The 22,415-nt window shown below is 51.7% G+C and overlaps 1 protein-coding gene and 1 pseudogene across 9 annotated transcripts in view; both read right to left on the bottom strand.

Moving 5' to 3' along the window:
• Window positions 1-22,415, bottom strand: part of TMEM175 (transmembrane protein 175) — a 28,358-nt gene that overhangs the window by 2,200 nt on the left and 3,743 nt on the right. For 2 of the 9 annotated variants that reach the window (XM_032253880.1, XM_032253881.1), the window contains exons 2-10: window positions 11,999-12,182; window positions 11,749-11,787; window positions 9,482-9,579; window positions 7,032-7,083; window positions 6,598-6,633; window positions 5,877-5,960; window positions 5,205-5,369; window positions 1,253-1,331; window positions 853-988 (exon numbers count right to left, since the gene is read on the bottom strand). In XM_032253880.1, the coding sequence (XP_032109771.1) occupies window positions 853-988; window positions 1,253-1,331; window positions 5,205-5,369; window positions 5,877-5,960; window positions 6,598-6,633; window positions 7,032-7,083; window positions 9,482-9,579; window positions 11,749-11,787; window positions 11,999-12,151 (842 nt within the window). In that variant the 5' untranslated portion in view covers window positions 12,152-12,182. The other 7 variants (XM_032253882.1, XM_032253883.1, XM_032253888.1 and 4 more) reach the window with 7 other exon arrangements.
• LOC116534095 lies at window positions 21,650-21,764 on the bottom strand (annotated as a pseudogene).

Raw genomic sequence — 22,415 nt, 5'->3', positions numbered from 1 at the left:
CCAGGCATGATGGCTCATGCCTGTAATCCCAGCCCTTTGGGAGGCCAAGGTGGGCAGATCACCTGAGGTCAGGAGTTTGAGACCAGCCTCGAAAACGTGGTAAAACCCCGTGTCCACTAAAAATACAAAAAATTAGCCGAGGGTGGTGGTGGGCGCATTAGTCCCAGCTAGTCAGGAGGCTGAGGCAGGAGAACCGCTTGAGCCTGGGACGTGGAGAGATCGAGCCACTGCACTCCAGCCTGGATGACAGAGCCAGATTGTCTAAAAAAAACACCAAAACCCAAAAACCAAAATATGACAACCAAGATGAGCACTTTAACAGATGAGGCAGTGGAGGAGCAGATGCTGGAAAGAAGTGGAAGCAACAGCAGGCCGTGGGGAGTGGGAGGGGCCGTGGGGAGTGGGAGGGGCCTGGGAAGTGGGAGGGGCCGTGGGGAGTCGGACAGGCCTGCAGGGCTGGGAGGTGATGGGGGACTGGGAGACGATGGAGGGGCTGCTGGGAGCAACTGGTGCTGGGGCAGGGGTGAGGCCTGGGGTAGGGGGATACCCACGGCTGCTGAGCCCTTCTGGGAAGAATGAAAAGAACAGTTGGCAGCTGGTGCTGACTTCGCCTTGGCACCCCATTCCCAGCCTGCACTTGGGGCGGGGGCCGCTGGGAAGGGAGGGGGACTGTTGGGAAGGGAGGGCTGCCGGGAAGGGAGGGCTGTCTTCCCTGACGTGGGGGCTGCCCTGACCTCACATAAAACTTTAGGCATCCAGGGGAGGTGGAGCCGAGACCCCTGAACCTTTCTGGGGTTCCCAGGACACACTGGGCACCCCATATAGCTGGGGCAGGTGGCATGGGGTCCTCACCAGATATCCAGGATGAGAAGGGTGGCCACGATGGCGTAGACGCCGTCACTGAAGGCTTCCACCCGCTCCTTGCTGAGCGGCTCATGAAGGTCAAATGTGAAGACTTCCACTGGGTGAGCCGAGGGCTCCCTGTGGCCTGTGGACAAGCCAGGAGGGTGGAGCTGGCCAAGCCCCACCACACGGAGCCACAGCCCGTGTGGCTGTCACTGCCCCATCCCAGAAGAGACCTGGAACGTGCAGGCCAGGAGAGGAGACAGCACAGCGACACCCCGAAGGACAGAGCAGGGGAGCCCCGGCCACTACCACGCACGGAGGCATTGGCCCATGCACGACCCTCAGTGTGGAGCGGCCACGGAGAGGCGGGAGGCCGTTGGCCTCGGGCCAGCCAGTCATCACCTACCCAGGAGCCTGTCTCGGCACCAGCTGGCGGCCTTGCTGACGTAGGGGAGGAGGATGACGGTTGCCATCAGCAGGTAAGACTGCAGGGAGACACACCACTGGTTAGCGCCGTCCACATGGGGCCGAGGCCAGGCTTTATCCAGACACAGCTGTTTGTGTGTGCCAAAGAACTGGCAGCGGCAGGAGGGAGGGTTCTGTAGATCATGTATCTGACAGGGCCAAGCAGCCAAAAAGTGTCACGAATTCTGAAGCCCAGCACAGTGGCTCATGCCTGTAACCCCAGTACTTTGGAAGGCTGAGCAGGTGGGTTGCTTGGGCCCAAGAGTCTGAGACCAGCCTGGGCAACAAAGTAAACTGCATCTCTCCAAAAATAAAAATTATCCAGGCGCGACTAAGTGTGCCTGTTGAACCTGGGAGGCAGGAGTTGCAGTAAGCAGTGATCCAGCTCGCTGTACTCCAGCCTGGTGAAAGGGCAAGACCGTGTCTTAAAGGCTGCCTGCTTGCAGTTCTGACAACTCACCAATAAAGACAACCCAATTAAAAATGGGCAAAGGATGACAACAGACATTTTTCCAAACGAAATGTGCAAATGGTCAACATATTCATGAGAAGATGCTCAACCCCCTCCGCCATGATTAAAACGCACATCAAACCACAATGAGATTCGACCCCCTCCGCCATGATTAAAACGCACATCAAACCACAATGAGATTCGACCCCCTCCGCCATGATTAAAACGCACATCAAAAACCACACCAAGATTCCTTCACACCCACTAAGATGCAGACAAATGAAAAACAGCAGGTGTCAGTGAGGATGTGGAGAAATGAACTGCTGTGTGCTGCTGGTGGGAACATAAAATGGTGCAGCTGCTGTGGAAGTTTGGTGGTTCCTCAACAGATTAAACCAAAAAAAATTCAACACAGAATCACCATATGACCCAGCAACTCACAGCTGGGCACACACACAAAAGACCTGAGAAGACAGATCTGAAGAAACAGTGGAATCACTCGACGGCCACACGTGTCCAGGAATGCTCACAGCACATCACTCACGACAGCTACACGTGTCCAGGAATGCTCACAATGGCTTCACTCACGACAGCCACACGTGTCCAGCAATGTTCACAGCGGCTTCGCTCACGACAGCTACACGTATCCAGGAATGCTCACAGCGGCTTCACTCACGACAGCCACATGTATCCAGCAATGCTCACAGAGGCTTCACTCATGACAGCTGAAAGACGCAGATTCCCAGATCTCCATCTATGGCTGAATGCGCCCACGTGACGTGGCACAAGACTCACAATGGACTCGGCCATAAAGAAGAAACACGGTTTTGACATGGCAACAACATGTGTGAATCTTGACAATGTTAAGAGGCCAGATACGAAAAGGCCACATACTATATGAGTCTCTGCATATGTAGAATCCAGAACACACAAGTTTATGGACACAGAAAGTGTATCTGGCTCCCAGGGACTAGGTGCTGACCTCATCAGCCTGCTCCGTCACTCAGTCACGACCAGAAGGGGCTGTCCCATCTCTGACACCAGGACTGCCTCAGACTGCTCCCCCTTATCCCTGTCCACTGTGCTGGCCACCCACCCACCTGCCTGCCTCTGCTCAGGACTCAGCCCACCTGCCCTCTGCCCAGAGCCCCTGCTCTGCTCTGACCTCACAGAGGCTGCAGTTGAGGACACCTGCCCCTCCTGCCAGTGCCAGTGGGTGGCCCACCCTTCTGGAGAAAGTCCCTGGCCTCTGGCCTGCCCCACCCCCACATCTCCCTGGTGTCTACTCCCTCTTGTTTCACGGGCATCAAATGCATCTGGTCTAAGAGCCCAGCAACACAGCAGCCATGGCTCTGGGGCCCACAGGTCACCCCACTGCTCTGGCCTGGGCTCACGCGGGGCTCGGCTATGCCTGGCCTGGGGGCCTCCGACGCTCTGGAGCCAGTCCTGCTCAGCCCCCCAGCTCCAGCCCCTCTTGGTGGAGGAGACAGCCTGCCCAGGCCTCTAGTGAGTGAGGCAGCAGCACCAGGCGCTCACCGGACATGTCTGTTTCTTTAGAGACTGGGTCTTGCTATGTTGCCTAGGCTGGGGTGTGGTGCTATTCACAGGCACGATCCCTCTACCGACGGGCACGGTTCTGACCTTCCCCACTTCCGACCTGGGCTGGCCCCCACTCCTTACGCAACCTGGTGGCTCTCTGCTCCTGGAAGGTCACCACATTGATGCCAAACAGTGCAGAAATCCAACCGGCATAGCTACGATCTCCCCGGCTCCCACGATCCTCCAGCGCCAGCCTCCAAAGTAGCTGGGACTATAGGTGCACCACTGCCACCTGGCTGCCGTCTATTTTAAACTTGGGATTCTTCTGAAATGTTTACTAAACATTTACAATAACAACCATTCATTTTTCCACAATTCTTTTTTTTTTGTTTGAGACAAAGTCTTGATCTTGTTGCCAGGGCTGGAGTGCAGTGGCCCAATCTCAGCTCACCGCAACCTCCACCTCCCGGGTTCAAGCAATTCTCCTGCCTCAGCTTCCACAGTAGCTGGGATTACAGGCGCGCACCACCACACCCAGCTAATTTTTGTATTTTTAGTAGAGGCAGGGTGTCACCATGTTGGCCAGGATGGTCTCCATCTATTGACCTTGTGATCTGTCACCTCGGCCTCCCAAAGTGCTGGGATTACAGGCGTGAGCCATCGCACCCAGCCCAGATTTCCACAATTCTTATGGTCCTCTGGGTTTAAAAATTCAATTTATGTCAAAGGTGCTCCAGCAGGTCCAGCTGCCACAAATAAAGCTGCGACTTGAACTCTGAAACAGCTGGTTTTTAGGGTTTGTTGCTCTGTTTCTGGGTGATGGCGGCATTCCTAGAATGACGTCTAGAGTGATGGTCTTATCCAATTAAATCAGCTGTTGGCTTAAGAACCACAAGTGAGCAGCCCTCAGTCTTCCGGCTGGGCTGAGAGGCTTCCAGTTGTCTTCCGCCTGAGCGAGGGCTGCGAGGATGCCCTGTGCTGCCACCCCCTCCCTGCCCCTGGCACTGCTGCCAGATGCATGTGGTGGCCCCTGGCAGACTCAGCTCCTGCCGCCAACAGCTGGGTCCTCAGCTCTGCTTTCTCTACTTTCCCAGGCTCCACTGTGGGTTCTAGAACTTTCCTTTGTTGCCTTTTCCCTCTCCCCGGTGGCTCGCATTCTCCAAGCACCAACAGCTGACGTTGCCATGAGCAGATGCTGGGCTTTTCCCCAGGGGCTCCTCCTCCAAACATCTGTTTGATGTTTACAGTTTTATAGATTCCTTATCCAAAAGCAAGTAAAGGCCGGCATGCTCGCTCACACCTGTGATCCCAGCATTTCGGGGCTGAGGTGGGAGGATCACTGCAGTCCAGGCATTCCAGGCTAACCTGAGCAACACAGCAAGACGCTGTCTCCCCCCAAAAAATACAAAAAGTATCCAGGTGTGGTGGTGCACACCTGTAGTCCCTGAGACTCGGGAGGCTGGGGTGAGAGAATCGCTTGTGCCCTGGAGGTCGAGGCTGCAGTGAGCCAAGACTGCACCACTGCCCTCCAGCCTAGGTGACAGAGCAGGATCTTGCCTCAATAAATAAAAAATGAAACAAGAGAACGTGAGCATGCCTGGACTCCCGGTGTCTTTGCTTCTCGTTGTCGTTTTGAAGCTTCGCTGAGAAGGACACTCAGCTGCCCCTTCCTTCCATGAATGTCCGTCTCTGTCCTTGACAGGCTGGGTCCCGAGGCTTCAGAAGCAGGCCTCCCTCCCTGGCGCCACTCACTGCAGCCCTGGGCCTCACACACGAGACCCTTGGTGGGACCCCTGCCTGCCTGTGCTCTGCCCCCCGCCCCCATGTCTGTCACTCAGGGGGGACATCGCTCCCATGGTGGCCCCGTCCTCGCCTGGGCCCTGGGGGCTGTCCCAGCACTCACCAAGGGGACAAAGAAGAGGGAGAAGATGGCTGCCACGAGGCAGAGGGCTGGGCCTCGGAGGACGATGCCCAGGATGTGTCTTCGGTACAGGGTCCTATGGGCAGAGTGCTGGATCTGTGGGCTCAGCAGGTGCGGGAAGTGGAATGCGTACCCCACAATCAGTGCCTGTGGGAAAGGCAAGCTGCAGGACGCCAGCCCCAAGAGCAGGGGGGCCCCCACACCAGTCAAGCCCCAGGCTATACGGCCTGCACACAGGCGGGGGTCTTGGGGAAGGGGATCTGGTGGGTAGAGGTGGGCTTGTACCCCAGGACACTTTGGGCAGGGGGGCTGAGGTGGAAAAAAAACAGGAGCCCATGCTGGCTCCTGGGGCCACTGTGGGGGGGAGTCTCAGGTCAGAAAGCAGGGGGGCTCTGGGCATGCCACATCCTATGTGTGTAGGTGGCCCTGGGCACCCTACCTGTGTGACCTGACGATCACACACACACACACACAGGGCACCCTACCTGTGTGACCCGACGATCTCACACACACACACACACACACACACACACACACACACGAGATGCAGGCCCCCAACCCCCACCTGCATGACCCCGATGGCGATCACACACACACACACACACACACACACACACACACACACACACACGGTGCAGATCCCCAGACCCCTACCTGCACGATCCCGATGGCGATCACACACACACAGAACACAAAGATGCCCAGGGGCACATCAGGGAATGTCACCATTAAGGAAAACTGTTAAAAACAAAAACAACCCCTCAAATCCAAATCCTAATCCTAGGTTACCAGGCTCCTGGGCTCTGGAGCTTGGAACTGGGCCATGGTGAGAGCCTCCTCACCCCACAGGACACTGGGAGATGGGCGGGGCCACCAAGGATGGGGCAGCTGGATGCTGGAACATGTGTCCAAACTGCCCTCACCCCAACCAACTCCATCAAACGTCTCAGGCCTTTCAAGCCAGAATGTCACCAAATTCATATGAAATCCCCTAGACCCCAGTTCCTGGTGGTACACGGCCTTGCACATTCAGACCAGCAGCCACTGCCAGAACTTGGCGGCACCTGCACAGCCTGAGCAGGGCAGGGCAGGTGGCTGGAGGCTGCAGGAGCCGCCTGCCAGGATCAGGCCTGGGATGGGCAGAAGGCTGCAGGATTGGGGCCGGTGGGAGCTGGGAGCGCCAGTGACTCCCTCACCGGGGTCAGTGCCTCCCCTCCCCACCCAGCCTGGAGCCCCATGCAGCCCCAGAACCTTCTGTTCTCTGCAACCGTGTGGCCTGGGCCCTGGACTGTCCAGCTGGTCTGTTTCGGAGGACAGGCCAAATCCAGTGGTGCCCAGCAAAGCCTCAGGGTGTCAGGGGCCTGGCGTTGCTCACCGTATAAGGCAGGAAGGTGATGGTCATCATGCAGGCCTGGGGGGAAGGAGGGCATCACGGCCATGAAGCAGCCTGGGGAGGAGGGCAGAGGAAGGGACAGAGCCCACCTGGGAAGGCGCAGGGCCGGGCCCTCCCTAGGACAGAAGGGTGGGCCAGCAAGTGCATCCAGCACCCAGACCCTACAGGGACAGATGGGGGCACCTGGCTTCTCTGTCCCCCACACCTGTGCCCAGCCCAGCACCCCCCCGGCCCTCCACACCCTGGCCTTGTCTGGGAGGAGATACAGGCTGGCGGCCCATGGGGAGGGAAAGGTCACTCAAGGAGCTCCCAGGAGTGGACAGATTCCAGCTCCGAGGAGCCCTGCAGGCCACGAGAGAGGCAGCTGTGAGGGTCAGATGACAAACTAACTCCCCAGAAAACAGGAACACACTCACCAGGTTGAGCAGGGCAAGTGTGTCGTCTATTTTCCCAACAACCTGGAACAACCTACATCATTTAAGAAAAAGACGAAAAGACAACACAATGCGCTCTAGTCACATTACAGCACACACACTCCCCAGCACCCTCCAGGCGAAGCACCATTAAGAGATGTCACTACCAACCAACATATAACCCTACCTAGTGCACATGCACACACTCCCCAGCACCCTCCGGGGGAAGCACCATTAAGAGATGTCACTGCCAACCAACATATAGCCCTACCTAGCGCACGCGCACACACTCCCCAGCACCCTTGGATGTCACTGCCAACCAAACATATAACTCTACCTAGTGTGTAGGGTTTGGAAAACACAGAGGAGGAAGCGAAGTTCCCTAGAAAGCGCCCTGCCCATCCACAGGCTGTCCACTACTTCCTCCCGACTGACAGCCTGCTGGTCTCAGCAGGGTTGGTTTTAAGAGACCACCGCACACCCTGGTAGCTTTGGGGTTTTCCCAGCACGACTTTGGGGGCAGGCCACCTCATGGAGCTCATGGGCTGTGCCTGTGCCTCTGCACCATGCAGACACGGGGCCAGGGACACGGCAATTATTGAGGGGTCTTCAGGTGCTTGGTGGTCAGAGGAGGCCTGTGGGCCCGCCGGGGCGGGTGCGTCCTCAGGAGGTTGTGTTTCCTGTTCCCAGGCACAGAGGCCCGGCCTGCAGCCCTCTAAAAACACCCTCTGTGGAGCTAGAGCTCCTCTGCATAAGGAATTCGACCTTCAGGCCTTGTGTCCAAAACCATTTTGAAAAAAGGAAACCCTCTTTTCCCATTGCTTCTTCAGGGGCTGCATACTCTACATCTGTGGAAAAGTCCACGGAACACCCACGAGGTAAGAAACATAACAGAATAAACACGGAGCGCTGTCTGTCACCAGGAAAACGAGCACAGCCCACACGGCCCCATTTCTGAAGCAGGAAGGGTGCGCCTCAATCACCCACTTTGAAGTTAGGGACTCTTCCTGGGCTGGGCTTGGCTAAGCTGAAGTCCCCCAGCCTGGGGGTCTGTAACCCCATCAGGGGCCCAATGGTGGCCTCAGGGTATCAGACACAGGGGCTCACTCGGGCTGCACATTTCACTAAAAAGTAGAAATGGAAAGGACCCCGTCTCCCTGGAGATGGCAGCACTGGTGACCTGCTCAGCACTGTGGCGCTGCACACAGGCCTATACGTCCTCAGCGGATACACAGAGCAGATCTGTGAAGCCCCCTCCCAGGCTTCTCAGAGCCCCCAGCCCTGCCCTGCCCTGAACTCCACAGCGGGTGTGGCCTCGGACAAACAAGTACACACGGGAGGGTGTGTGTGGCCCCATCCACACCGATGATTTCATGATGAGCCTGGCACAGTCAGTGGCCCACCAAACTCCCACCAGCTGTAGGTCTCCCGGGTGCTCTGTGAACAAGGAAGGCTGAAGAGAAAGCCCTCCCCTAAGTAAGAGGCCCATCTGTCACCAATAGACACAGTCACCTTGCTGAAAACAAGTCCGTCATGTAAAACGTTCAGCCATGCTTTCAAGGCAGGCTCTGATGCCTCCCTGGCCACCGCCACCCTGCAGCCCAAGGCAGGTATGGAGCCTTCCCAGTGCCCACTGCCCTGCAGCCCTAGCTCCACCCCTGGTGTCCTCCTGTCCCTCTGCCTGGGGCAGGTGGTCAGTGGCCATTGCAGTGCTGGGCCCTTGGATCTTTCATTTTTTTGGAGTCTCACGCTGTTGCCCAGGCCTCCACCTCCCAGGTTCAAGCCATTCTCCTGCCTCAGTCTCCCAAGTAGCTGGATTACAGGCACCCGCCACCATGCCCAGCTAATTTTTATATTTTTAGTAGAGATGGGGTTTCACCATGTTGGCCAGGCTGGTCTCAAACTCCTGACCTCAGGTGATCTGCCCACCTCAGCCTCCCGAAGTGCTGGGATTACAGGCATGAGCCACTGCGCCCAGCCTCTCCTTGGATCTTAAAGAACCTTGTTCTCTCCAAGGTGAAGCTCCAGCCCTGGAGCGTGTGTCCTGCAGACATAGCTTCCTTGCTGGGGAGACGGCAGTGCGGTGAGGCCCCAGGACACAGACCCGGGAGGACGAGGCTGTGTGCCGTCCAACGGTGTTAATGGGGCGCAGCACATGTGCTGTCTCCTGCCTGGCTGCAGCCTGGTCTCAAGGCAGCTCTCACAGGCAGGAGGACGGTCTGCGTGGCTGAGAGGCAGTGGCAGTGCTGAGCAACCGTGAGAGGAGTCTCACCTTGGAGGGAGCACCTCCGCCTATGGCACCGTCTACACCGTCCCAGGCCCCAGGGCCTGTTAAGTCCTGCTTTCCCCACAGGGATGAGGGTGGGAAGAGCCGCCTGCTGTCCCCCACCCTGGGGACCCGTGTGTGACGCAGTGCGGGGCACAGGAACCCTGAGAGCGGCCGTGGCCCCCACCTTGTGTGTGCCGCCCAGGCCACTGTTACGATGAGAAAGGTCATCAGGTAGACGGCGATCCGTGTTGCCAGAAGCCTCTGTACACTTCTGTCGAACTGCTAGAGTACAAGAGCACCGCTGTCAGAGCCCAGTGACACGAGTGTCCCTGAATGGCAGTGAGACAGCACCATGCGGGGGCTGTCCTCCGCCCAGGACGGGGCGAGGCCCTCAGGTGGGCCCCGTGAGGCGCCTGGGAAGGTCTAGCCTCCACGTCCACCCTGGCGCCTTCAGGTCCCACCCCTCCAGCCCCCACCCCTTCTCCAGGGCACTGAGCCATGCCCATGCCCACAGGAGCGTTCTGGAGTCTTCTGTGGGTTGTTCCTGCTGCTTTTGTTCCTGCTGAGCAATCAGCTCTTAAGGAGCTGAATGTCTGTGAGGAGCCCGCCTCAGGGATGGTGCCCTCTGGGTGTCCTCATGTGGGAAGGGAGAAAAAGGCAAAAGCACCAGGTCACCTCCGAAAGGCTCCACCTCACAACGCCGTCACTGTGGGACGTCGGTGTGTGAACTCTGGAGGGGCACACAGGCTCATACCGTAGCAGGTTCGGACTTGGCACTGCCTGAGTAGGCAATTCTGAAGCAGCCGTGGGTAAGGGCCTCTGTGGAAACTGCGAGGGACCTCGGCCTGCCCTAGGGTCTGTGGTCAGCAGGAGGAACTGGGGACAGCGCTGCACTCAACCAAGGCCCTCGCCCCTCCAGCCCTGAGAAGGATTTTCATGCTCTCCAGGAATGCTCCAAACAGAAAACTGACCACTTTACTGTTTTCCTGGGTTCTCTACTTGCAGGCAGGTCTCCGGGTCAATAACTAGCTTTTCAAATCATGGGTTTTCAAAGTTATGACTGTCTTTTATTTACAGAGTGAGCATAGCCCAGGAGCCCCCCTCTCCTCACAAGGAGGTGTCCGCTGCTCTAGCCAGTCCCTGGGACACACGTCGGACCGTTCCCTCTTTCCACAAATGTGTTCTCTGAAAGAGCTTCTGACTCTCCAGGACTGAGGCTCAGACCCTCCCTGCGACCCGGTTAGGACAACAGAGGAAAGAGAGGGCACTAAACACCACAGTCCCTGAAAGGTGCCCTGACAGCAGAGAAGTCAGAGCAGCTTTAGGCTTGCAGGGTTTTCTTATTTTCAACCAGCCACGCCCTTCATTTTCATGCGACCTCTGCCCTGGGCATCTCAGGTGGACGTGGCCATGTCTCAGCAACCCCATTCTGAAAGGGGCAGGCAAGGTCAGTATGTTGCATCCCTGGCCAGCACCTCACGACCGCATTTGGCCAAGCTTACCCTGTGGGCCTTGGTGGGAACGCAGTTTTCCCTGGGGAGGGCAGGGGCGGCCCTGGGGTCCCAGCGCCTGTGCCGCCTGCCACCTGCTGCTGCCCAGGGTCTCCCTGCAAACTGGGCCAGGCTCTACCTGGTTTCTACTTCTCATGAAAACTCCATGAAGTCTCATCACCCTCTTTGCACAGCTGAGAAAGCTGAACTCTAAGCAGCTCCCAAGACTTCCCAGTGTCCCCCAGGCTCAGCTCACGGGTTAGGACTGGAGCCCCGGCCTCAGCACCGGCCCAGGAAGGGCTACACCTTCACTGCTGAGCCTCACGACCCAGTCACGAGGACACCGAGCCAGGCAGATGTGCACCTCAGACGCCTTCCAGTCGCTCCCCTTCTGAGAGTGTTGCTCTTTAGCTCAGAAACAGTCAAGGTGGCTGTAAGCGGAAACTGCCTGTAATCCCTTTGCCCCCACCTTCAGGCCTGTAGGAGCAGCCAGGGTGGGCGTGTCCCTGCTGTTTACGCAGAACAGCTATGTAAGGGACCTGCTGGGGCAGCTGCCCTCCCACAAAGGAAACTTCTGTCCTTGGGGCAGGACTGGAACCTTCCTCTTCCAACTTGTCCTCTGGCTCACCACCAGGGCACTGCCTTTGTCTGCTGAGCTCTGACAAAGAGCCTTAGGAGCCCAGTCCCCTGCCCTCCCAGGAGGCCAGGACCTTTGCCGGGATGGGCACAGGCTCAGTGGGCTGCCCCCTCCCCGGAGGCCAGGAACTCCACCGGGGTGGGCACAGGCTGAGCACGCCTTGCTGAACCCCTCCCTTTCCAAGGAGGCCCCTGCCTCCCGCCTCTGCCTTCTTAGCCTCAGAAGCTTCGAAGGGTGCAGGGTCAGCTGCCTGTGCCAGGTCAGGCGTCAGGAACCCTGTGTCTTCTCAGAGCCACACACACAGAGCACAGCCTGCCCCGTTACCTGTTCTGGGGAGATCTCCGTGTGCGTCACAGGCAGGATCTGAAGAACAAGGAGACAGAAGGAAGCGAGACACTTGAGCTGGGTGTGCTGGGACTGGGGACTTGAAGGCTGTGCTGGGCACCCCCTAAGCTGCCTGAGGGGATGGCGGACCCAAGGATGCTGGCAAGACCTGGGATAGGTCTGAGGCCGGCTGGGCAGTGCCTCAAGGGGCTTGGGGTGGGACAGGCCTGCACAGCGGCCAGATACAGACCATGACAGTGGCGATGATGGACAGCAGGGCGTCGCTGAAGCTGAGCATGCGTTGGGAGCACTGGATCTCTTCCCTGGCGTCCTCGTCCCTCCTGCCAGGGGGGCAGTCCCCCAGTGTGTCCAGCACCTGCTCTGGGGCCCGGGGCTGGGACATGGTGGGGCTGCTGCCCAGCAGTCACAGGAGCCTGGGAGGAAAGGCAGGTCTGAGCGTGCCTGTGGGGCACTCTTGGGGTCGGCCATCTAGCCTCAGCCCTGGTGCTGGGCAGGGCTGGTATGGAGGGCTTGGACGCAGTTGAAGGGTCCACGCTGCTCTGTCCTCTCCCAGGTGTCCCTCAAATTTCCAGCTTCCAGGCTGAGAGGCCAACAGACGCCACGCCCGGCCCTGTTACTGGTGAATGCTGATCTGGGTGAACCAGGCCTCAGTTTCTCCTCAGGGAACAGAAGACAGAAGGAAAGGCATAGAGATCGCCCACCCACGGCCAACCTAAACATGGAAGAGGACCCTGTGGGGCCCTCGGCGCCGTGCACGCATGCTGGGGTTGTTTCCTACAGGGGCCTCGCTCTCCCTTGGTGACCTCTGGGGAAACCAAGGCCCTTCACACGCAGCCAGTTAGCACCAGGGCAGGCATTCCAGTCCGCCTGTGGGAGCCTGGGCTGGGCACACACCCAGCACATGCCACAGCCGTGTTCAGCACAGAGCTCCCGGGCATTTTTAATATCAGAGATGTGTTGGGAAGATGAACAAGATGCCTGGTGGAGGATGCTAGGAACAGAAGAGACCCTGGTGCCTCATGGGGACAGAGCTGAGGTGTGGCTGCACGGTGCTGGGCAGCCTCGTGCCAACTGGGCACTGTGGATTGCACCCTGCACCCGAGGTAGAGTCTGGGCACTGAGATGAGTTCCCCAGACACAGGACGTCGCCAGAGGGGTCCATGTTGTCTAAGCCCCACCTGCGGCCAGGCGCCCCTGGAACAGGGAAGGGGGCAGAAGTCTGGCAAGGACGCCAGTCAGAGGGGCTTCTATGACCCAGGTGAGGGGTGACGGAGGCCTGGTATCCCCAGGAGACACAGGGCATGTGGGAAAGCAGCTCCTAAGAGTATCGGGGCTGCTCTTATGTGGAGTGGGGAAGGGGGAGACCACCAGGCCCTGACAGCACTGTGGTGAGAAAGGCGGGGCAGAGTACATCCCTGAGGGACAGTGGATGCTTGCTTCGGGCTTGTTTCTGGGATACAACAGAAGCACCAGAGGCTCTCAGGGCAGGGGAGCTGCGGGTGTGGAAGGAGACTGGGCTAGAGATACAGCCTCCAGAGGTGCCTCTGATTGAGCAGTGTTAGAAGCAGAAGTAATTTCTGTGCTACCTGGAAATCTAGGGGTGGTCTGAAGGAGTGGCACCCGGGAAGGAGGAGAGGAGCAGCTAGGGACAGGCCAGGCCAGGCTCTCCACCATTCCAGGGGAGACAACCTCCTCGGGAAGGGTGCAGAGAGAGGCCTTCAGCGCCCACAAAGTGACAAGGCAGGGCGGGTTTTACTCTGAAGGGGTTCCTGCTTACTCTGTCAAGGGCGTCAGAGGACTGAGAGGCATGGCCAGCCAAGGGTCCGCGGGAAGAGGGATGTCGTGCTGCTCACACCAAGACAAGACACACAAAAACAAGGAAAGCCCACCCCAGAGGATGGACGAGGGAGGCTCACTGCAGCTTCCAGCCGGGAAAAACAAACATACAGGGCATTTGACTTCCCCAGCAGGAGATGCAAATGACACGGTGAGAGGCCAGAGGCCAGCCAGAGCCCAGGAGTGATATGACCGGGAGGGCAGGGACCTAGGGAAAACAGAAACCGAGGCAGGAATGGATGGTGGGGGGTGAGATGACGGGGCAGCAAAGATGTGGGGAAAACGGAAGCTGAGGCAGGAACGTAAACGGACACCACGTGCTTCAGCAACAATTTAGCAATGGTTAATTAAGGGCAGCACGCACACCCTCTAAGGGTCCATTCTAGGCGGTCTCTGTGACTGCCGGGAGAGACTGCGTAGGGTCTTTACTGTGCCAACACGTGGCTTTTCTTTGTTTCTTTTTGAGACAGGGTCTCATACTATTGCCTAGGCTGGAAGGCAGTGGTGCAATCACGGCTCACTGCAGCCTCAACCTCCCAGGCTCAAGTGATCCTCCCACCTCAGCATCCTGTGTAGCTGGGACTACAGGTGTGCACCACACCTGGCTAATTTTTTGTATTTTTCGTAGAGTCAGAGGTTTCATCATGTTGCCCAGAATGGTCTTGAACTCCTAAGATCAAGCAATCTGCTTGCCTCAACCTCCCAAAGTGCTGGGATTGAGAGCCACCACATCTAGCTGGTGTGTTTTAACTAAGAAACGTTCTGACTAGTAAGGGACGAATCATTAAACCATGAAGTAAACTATCAGAAAGTTAAAACAGATCTATAAGTATAAAACTATAAGACACAATGTTAAGACCAAAAAAACCAAGTTTCAAAAACACTATTATACCATTTATGTCAACAATGAACACATAAAACCATCTATATTCTTAATTAACACAGTAAGAAATCAAAACCATAAGTAAGAACACTGTTCACTAACTTGCAGACAGCACTGCAGTGACCCAGGCAGGGAGGGGCTGGGAGGAGGCAGGAAGGGGCTTTCGCTGTGTCCAAGTTACTTCTCACCTAGAAGGCAACAGGCACGCAACCACAGCCAGCTGCAATCCAGATACAAACTGCTCTATCCCCAAGCAGCGTCTTTGTGTTCAAGCTTCCCCAACGCCCAGCAACTGGTGATCTGTTTTCTGTTACTGTAATTTTGCCTTATTTATTTGAGAGTCTCGCTCTGTCACCCAGGCTGGAGTGCAGTGGCATTATCTCGGCTTACTGCAACTTCTACTTCCCAGGTACAGGGGAGTCTCCCAAGCCTCCCGTGTAGCTGGGATTACAGGCACCTGCCACCACGCCTAGCGAATTTTTATACTTTTAGTAGAGATGGGGTTTCACCATGTTGCCCAGGCTGGTCTTGAACTCCTGACCTAGGGTGATCCACCTGCCTCGGCCTCCCAAAATGCTGGGATTACAGGTGGGAGCCAGTGTGCCTGGTCAATTTTGCCTTTTTTAGAATGTATAAACAGAATCGCACCCTACAGAGACGGTGAGTCTAACTTCTTTTGAGACTCACTCGTGTTGCTGGAAGTATCAGTAACACACTTCTTTGGTTGCTATGGATGGACATACCTCATTTTGTGCATCTACTCACCAGCTGAAAAACTAGTATTGTTTCGTTTTGCACAATTATTAATAAAGCCACTATACATAAAGATTTGCATACAAGCACTTGTATAAACATGTTTTCATGACTTTTGGGTAAATGTCTTGGAGTGGTTTTGCCAGGTCGTATTGTAAGGACATACTTAACTTCATGAGAAACTACCAGACGATTTGCTGAGGCAGCTGCACTGTCTGCATTCTCACCAGCAGTGCATGAGACCTGCACTTGCTCATCTCCTCTGCTACTCAGTTCGGCACAGCTTAAAAAAATAATTTGGCCGGGTATGGTGACTCATGCCTATAATCCTGGCACTTTGGGAGGTTGAGGCAGGTGGACTGCCTGACGTCAGGAGTTCAAGACCAGCCTGGCCAACATGGCAAAACCCAATCTCTACGAAAAATGCAAAAAATAGCCAGGTGTGGTAGTGGGTGCGTGTAATCTCAGCTATTCAGGAGGCTGAGGCAGGAGAATTACTTCATCCTGAGAGGTGGGGGTTGCGGTGAGCCGAGATTGTGCAACCAGCTTGGAAGACAGGGCAAGAATCTGTCTCAAAAACAAAAAAAATTCTTTTATGGATCACCCTTTTATTATTGTGTCTCACAACTCTTTGCCTAACCCAAGATCAGAAAGATTTTCTGTTTTCCTCCACAAGTTTTTAGGTTTTAGGTGCTACTTTTAGACCCATGATCTACATTAATTTTTACATAATGTGCAAAGTAGAGTGGAGTTTCTTTTTTTTGCATCCAGATGTCCAATCATCCTCACGCCACGCTTTAGACTCTCCTTTCTTCACTCAATTAATTGCCTTTGCACTTGGGTCAAACATTAATTGACTACATTTGTGTAGCTCTATTTTGGAACCCCAGGCAGAAAGATGAGGATTTCCTGAGTTTTTACTGCCTATGCAAGAACCCCCAGTACAGCCCTGCAACTGAGGGCCGCCTACAGGCAAGGCCATGCATAGGCTTAGGAATTGAGAAACTCACCTGTGTAAGTCACTTCAGGTGCGATTCCCCTTTCCAACCAACCCACTGGCTTCGACATACCTTTTCATTTAGTACTAGTTTTTATTTGCAATTATTACAGTAGGAAAGACAGCATGCAGGGGACTTACTCTGACAAAAATAAGACGAAAAGTAACATCTATTTCTTTAGGCACTAATAACGGGAAAGACATGTTCATTACATTGTTTTCTAGAACATTTTTCTATGTTTAATTTTTTCAATTAAAATTTATTTTTAAAAAAATCAGTAAATATTGACTATAGACAGAAAAACCCTCAACAAAATATTAACAAATGCAGTCCAGGAACATATAAAAAGGATTATATACCATGACTAAGTGGGATTGATTCCAAAAATGCAAGGTTGGCTTAAAATCTGAAAACCAATTACTGTAATATACCATATCAATAGAGTAACAGATAAAAACCACATGCTCATCTCAATAAATGCAGAAAAAGAAACAGACAAAATCCAACACTTCTTCATGATTAGAACATTCCACATATTGTTTAAGGACATCTATAAAAACCCTGCAGTTAACATCCTTCTGTCGGTAAACATCCCCCACCATCAGGAACAACACAAGCGATGTTTGCTCTTATCACTTCTACTAAACATTGTACTAGAGGTTCCAGCCAGGGCAATCGGGCAAGAAAATCAGATAGAAGACATTCAGATTGGAAAGGAAGAAATAAAATTGTCTCTCTTTGCAAATGATGTGATTTTATATACACAATAAGGAATACACACCCCCAAATCTATTATACTAGTAAATGAGTATAAGAAGTTGGCAGAAAACAAGATCAATATACAAAAATAAACTGTGTTTCTTATTTTTCATTATTTTTGAGACATGATGTCTCTCTCTGGCCCCGGCTAAAATGCAGTGGTGCAATCACAGCTCACTGCAGCCTCAAATTCCTGTGCTCAGGTAATCCTTTGATCTTGGCCTTCCAAAATGCTGGGATTACAGGTGTCAACTACTGCTCCTGGCCACAATGTTTTATTCATTAGCAATAAACAATCTGAGAATGAAATCTAAAAAATAATTCCATTTCTAATAGCATCAAAAATTATTTAGGAACAAATTTAACAAAAGTACAAAACTTTGTTGAAAGAGATTGAAGAAAACCTAAATAAGTGAAGAGATGTCCTTTATTCACAAATTGGAAGACAATACTTTTAAGACAGCAGTACTTTCCAAATTGATCTATAGACTCAATGCAATCTGTATAAAAATTTCAACTTATCTATGCAGAAATCAATAAGCTGATCCCAAAATTCAAGGAACCTATAATAGCCAAAATAATCTTGAAAAAGAACAAAATTGAGAGCACTCACACTTCCTGATTTCAAAACTTAGTACAAAGCTACAATAATGAAGACAGCATAAAGACACAACCAAGAGAGTTCAGAAATAAACCCTACATTTATGGTTAACTGATTCTGACGAGGATGCCAAGACCACTCAATGGGAAAAGTCTGTTCAACAAATGGTATTGGGACAACTGAATATCCACATGCAAAGCAATGAATTTGGACTCGATCTAATACACATACAAAAATCAACTCAAGGCTGGGCGCAGTAGCTCACGTCTGTAATTCCAGCACTTTGAGAGGCTGAGGTGGGCGGATCATGAGGTCAGGAGATCGAGACCATTCTGGCCATGGTGAAACTGTCTCTATCTACTAAAATACAAAAAATTAGCCGGGCAAAAATTAGCTGGGCGTGGTGGTGCACGTCTGTAATCCCAGCCACTTGGGAGGCTGAGGCAGGAGAATTGCTTGAACCAGGGAGGTACAGGCTGCCATAAGCTGAGATGGCGCCACTGCACTCCAGCCTGAGTGATGGAGACTTCGTCTCAAAAAAAACAAAACAAAAATTGAGCAGAAAGTACAGAGTTCTTTTATACAGCTTCACACCCCCCCCTTCCCCTTTCCCCTATTATTAATCTTACATTAGTATGACACATCTGTCACAATTGACAAGCAAATATTCATACATTACAATTAAGTCCGTGGTTTACATTAGGGTTCACTCCCTGCTGTACCTTCTATGGGTTTTGACAAATGTAAAATGACCTATTTTCATCAAAACAGTATGACACAGAATAACAACCTAAATGACACACAAAATGACACAGTTTTAACACCCTAAAAATCTCCAGTGCTCCACCCTCCCTCTTTCTCCCTTAACACCTAGCAACTATTGCTCTTTTTTTTCTTTTGAGATGGAGTTTCGCTGGAGTGCAGTGGCGTAATCTCGGTTTACAGCAACCTCCACCTCCTGGGTTCAAGCGATTCTCCTGCCTCAGCCTCCTAAGTAGCTAGGATTACAGGCGCCCGCCACCATACCTAGCTAATTTTATATTTTTAGTACAGATGGGGTTTCACCACGTTGGCCAGGTTGCTCTTAAACTCTTGACCTCAATTGATCTGCCCGCCTCAGCCTCCCAAAGTGCTGGGATTACAGGCGTGAGCCACTGCACCGTGCCTATTGCTCTTTTTACTGTCTTCACAGTTTTGCCTCTCCAGAATGCTCTATAGTTAGAATCATATACTATGTAACCTTTTCAGATTGACTTCTTTCATTAAGCAATATGCGCATTTCAGGTTCCTTCAAGTATTGCTGTTGCTTGACAGCTTATCTTTTTACTACTGAATGATATCCCATATTACGGACTTATCAGTTTATCTATTTACCTACTGTTCATATGGGCTATTTCCAACGGTGTATTACGAAGTTCTTCATGTTGAGGGAATCCAGTTCATCTGTTTCCTTTATGGATCATGCTTTTAGTGTCATGGCTAAAAATCTCACAGAACATTTCATAGATTTTCTTCTAACAGTTTTACAGTTTCAGATCTCACCTTTAGATTTATGATTTTAAGTTAATTTTTACATATAGTGCTAGGTATGGATTAAAGTTCCTCGGTTTTGTTTTTGTTTTTTTTTTTTTTTGAGGCAGAGCCTCACTCTGTTGCCCAGGCTGGAGTGCAGTGGTGTGATCTTGGCTCACTGCAACCTCTGCATCCTGGGTTGAAGCAAGTCTCTTGCTTCAGCCTCCCAAGTAGCTAGGATTACAGGCGCCTATCCCCATGCCCAACTAATTATTGTATTTTTAGTAGAGATGGGGTTTCACCATGTTGGTCAGGCTGGTCTCAAATTCCCGACCTCGAGTGTTCAGCCCGCCCTGGCTTCCCAAAGAGCTGGGATTACAGGCATGAGTCCTTGCACCTGGCCCAAGTTTCCATTTTTTTTTTTTTTTTTTTTTAAAAATATATGAATGTCTGGGCCGGGCGCAGTGGCTCACGTCTGTAACTCCAGCACTTTGGGAGGCCAAGGTGGGTGGATCACCTGAGGTCGGGAGTTCACGACCAGCCAGAGCAACATGGAAAAACCCCATCTCTACTAAAAATACAAAATTAGCTGCATGTGGTGGCACATGCCTGTAATCCTAGCTACTCAGGAGGCTGAGGCAGGAGAATCACTTGAAAAACACAAAAACAAAAAAACCCCAAATATCTAATTTTTCCAGTATTTCAACAATTATCCTTTCTTCAATGAACTACTTTTGCACATTTATAAAAAATCAATTCATCATAGATACCTGTGAACCAATTTCTGTACTCTTCTATTTACCTAGTTAGCTATCTTTATAGTAACTCCACACTGTTGCCCAGGCTAGATTCAAACTCCTAGGCTCAGAGATCCTCCCGCCTCAACATGCCAAGTTGCTGCAACTACAGGCAACCACCTCTACACCCAGCCACGACAGTGGCTGACTACCGTGGCTTTCAGTGTTTAAGTTAGGTAATGTATGCCACACAGTTTTGTCTTCTTGTTCAAACTTGTTTTGGCTGTTCTAGCTCCTTTGCAGAGCCAAATAAATTTTAGAAACTATGTATGAAATTCTTACAGGCTGCTGGGAATTTGACTGGATTACATTGAATCTACACATCAGTTTGAGAACTGCACTGTTGAATCTCCTAGTTTATGAATATGGCATATCTCTCCATTTACTATCAGTTTGAATTTTTTTTCAGCAAAGTTTCATAGTTTTCAGCATATAAGTTTTGCACATCTTTTTTCACATTTAACCCAAGTATTTCAGACTTTTTGATGCTATTGTAAATGTTTCTAGTTTCAACCTCCAATATTTATTGCTGGTATATAGAAATGAAGTGATTTTTGCATATTTATCTTGTATCCTGCTACCTTGGTAAACTCACTAGTAGCTCTTTCTACATCTGATATATATATATATATATATATTTTTTTTTTTTTGGAGACCAAGTCTCACTTGTCCCCCAGGCTGTAATGCAGTGGTGTGATCTCAGCTCACTACAACCTCCACCTCCCAGGTTCAAGTGTTTCTCCTGCCTTAGCCTCTGGAGTAGCTGAGATTACAGGTGCGTGTCACCACGCCTGGCTAATTTTTGTATTTTAAGTACAGATGGGGTTCCATCATGTTGGCCAGGCTGGTCTCAAATTCCTGACATCAGGTTGTCTTCCTGCCTCAGCCTCCCTAAGTGCTGGGATTACAGGTGTGACCCACCACACCTGGTGCCGGCACTTTATCTTGCCTGATTACGTTGGCAAGAATTTCTACTACAATACTGAATAGTTGTGAGATCACACAGGCAGCCTTGGCTTGTTCCTGGTCTTAGGAAAATATTCAGTCTTTTATTATTTCATATGATGCTAGCCACAGGTTTTTCACAGATGCCCTTACTGTGTTGAAGAAGTTTCATTTTACTTGGTTTGTTGTTGTTTTTTTTTTTAATCAGTAATGGATGTTGGATTCTGTCGAATGCTTCTCTGGATCTACTGAGATGATCCATTTTGTTTTTTCACTTTTTTTCTTTTTTTGAGATGGAGTCTCCCTCTGTCACTCAGGCTAGAATGCAGTGGAGCGATCCTGGCTCACTGCAACCTTCACCTCCTGGGTTCAAGCGATTCTCCTGCCTCAGCTTCCCAAGTAGCTAGGATTACAAATACCCACCACCACTAATTTTTGTATTTTTAGTAGAGATGAGGTTTCACCATGTTGGCCAGGCTGGTCTCGAACTCCTGACCTCAGGTGATCCGCCTGCCTTGGCCTCCTAAAGTGCTGGGATTACAGGTGTGAGCCACCTCACCCAGCCAATTCTGGAGTCCTCTTTAAAGGAAGATTTGTCAACTATAAATTCAATGCTTTAATAGACGTAGAGCTATTTAGGTTATTTATTTCCTTCTTTTTAAAAAACATTTAATTTTTTAATTTTTGTAGGTATATAGTAGGTATATCTATTTATGGGGTACATGTTTTGATACAAGCGTGCAATGTGTAATAATCACATCATGGAGAATGGGGTATCCATCCCCTCAAAAAAAAAAAAAAAAGATGGTTAGATGGCACAAAGTATGTTGCAATGCCTTAACTGTGTGTGTGTCACGGCCTCTCTCATCCTTGTCAAGCAGAGTGCTAGCCTTCTTTCCTTTCATACACACTATCTATTTCTTCTTAAAAGAGCTTAAGTAGTTTGTGCTTTCCAGGAATTTGTTTCGTCTAAGATGCTGAATTTGTTGGCCTGAAGTTGTTCATAACAGTCTCTGATTATCCTTTCAGTAGTGATGTCGTCTCTCATTCCTGACACTGGTAATTTGTGTCTTGTCTTTTTCTTGTTCAGTGTGACCAGAGATTTTTCAGTTTTATTAATCTCAAAGAATCAGCTTTTAGTTTCACTGATTTTCTCTATTGCTTTTGTTTTCTATTTTTTTGAATTCCACTCTGATACTTATTATCTGCCTTCTTATACTCACTTTGGGTTTCGTTTGCTCTTACTTTTCTAGTTTGTTTTTTTTTTTTTTTTTTTGAGACAGAGTCTTGCCCTGTGGCCCAGACTGGAGTGCAGTGGCACGATCTCAGCTCACTGCAACCTCCGCCTCCTGGGTTCAAGTGATTCTCTGGCCTCAGGCTCCCAAGTAGCTGGAACCGCAAGCGTGCACTGCCACATTTAGCTAATTTTTGTATTTTTAGTAGAAATGGGGGTTTCACCATGTTGGCTCGGCTGGTCTCAAACCTCTGACCTCAAGTGATCTGCTTGCCTTGGCCTACCAAAATGAGCCACCATGCCTGGCTGACTTTTCTAGTTTCCTAAG

Source organism: Sapajus apella, unplaced genomic scaffold (assembly GCF_009761245.1).
Source record: "Sapajus apella isolate SASKATOON/1434 unplaced genomic scaffold, GSC_monkey_1.0 scaffold85, whole genome shotgun sequence".
Classification (NCBI taxonomy): Eukaryota; Metazoa; Chordata; class Mammalia; order Primates; family Cebidae; genus Sapajus; species Sapajus apella.
Note: the sequence above shows the minus strand (reverse complement) of the source record. Positions and strands in the feature narration are given on the sequence as shown.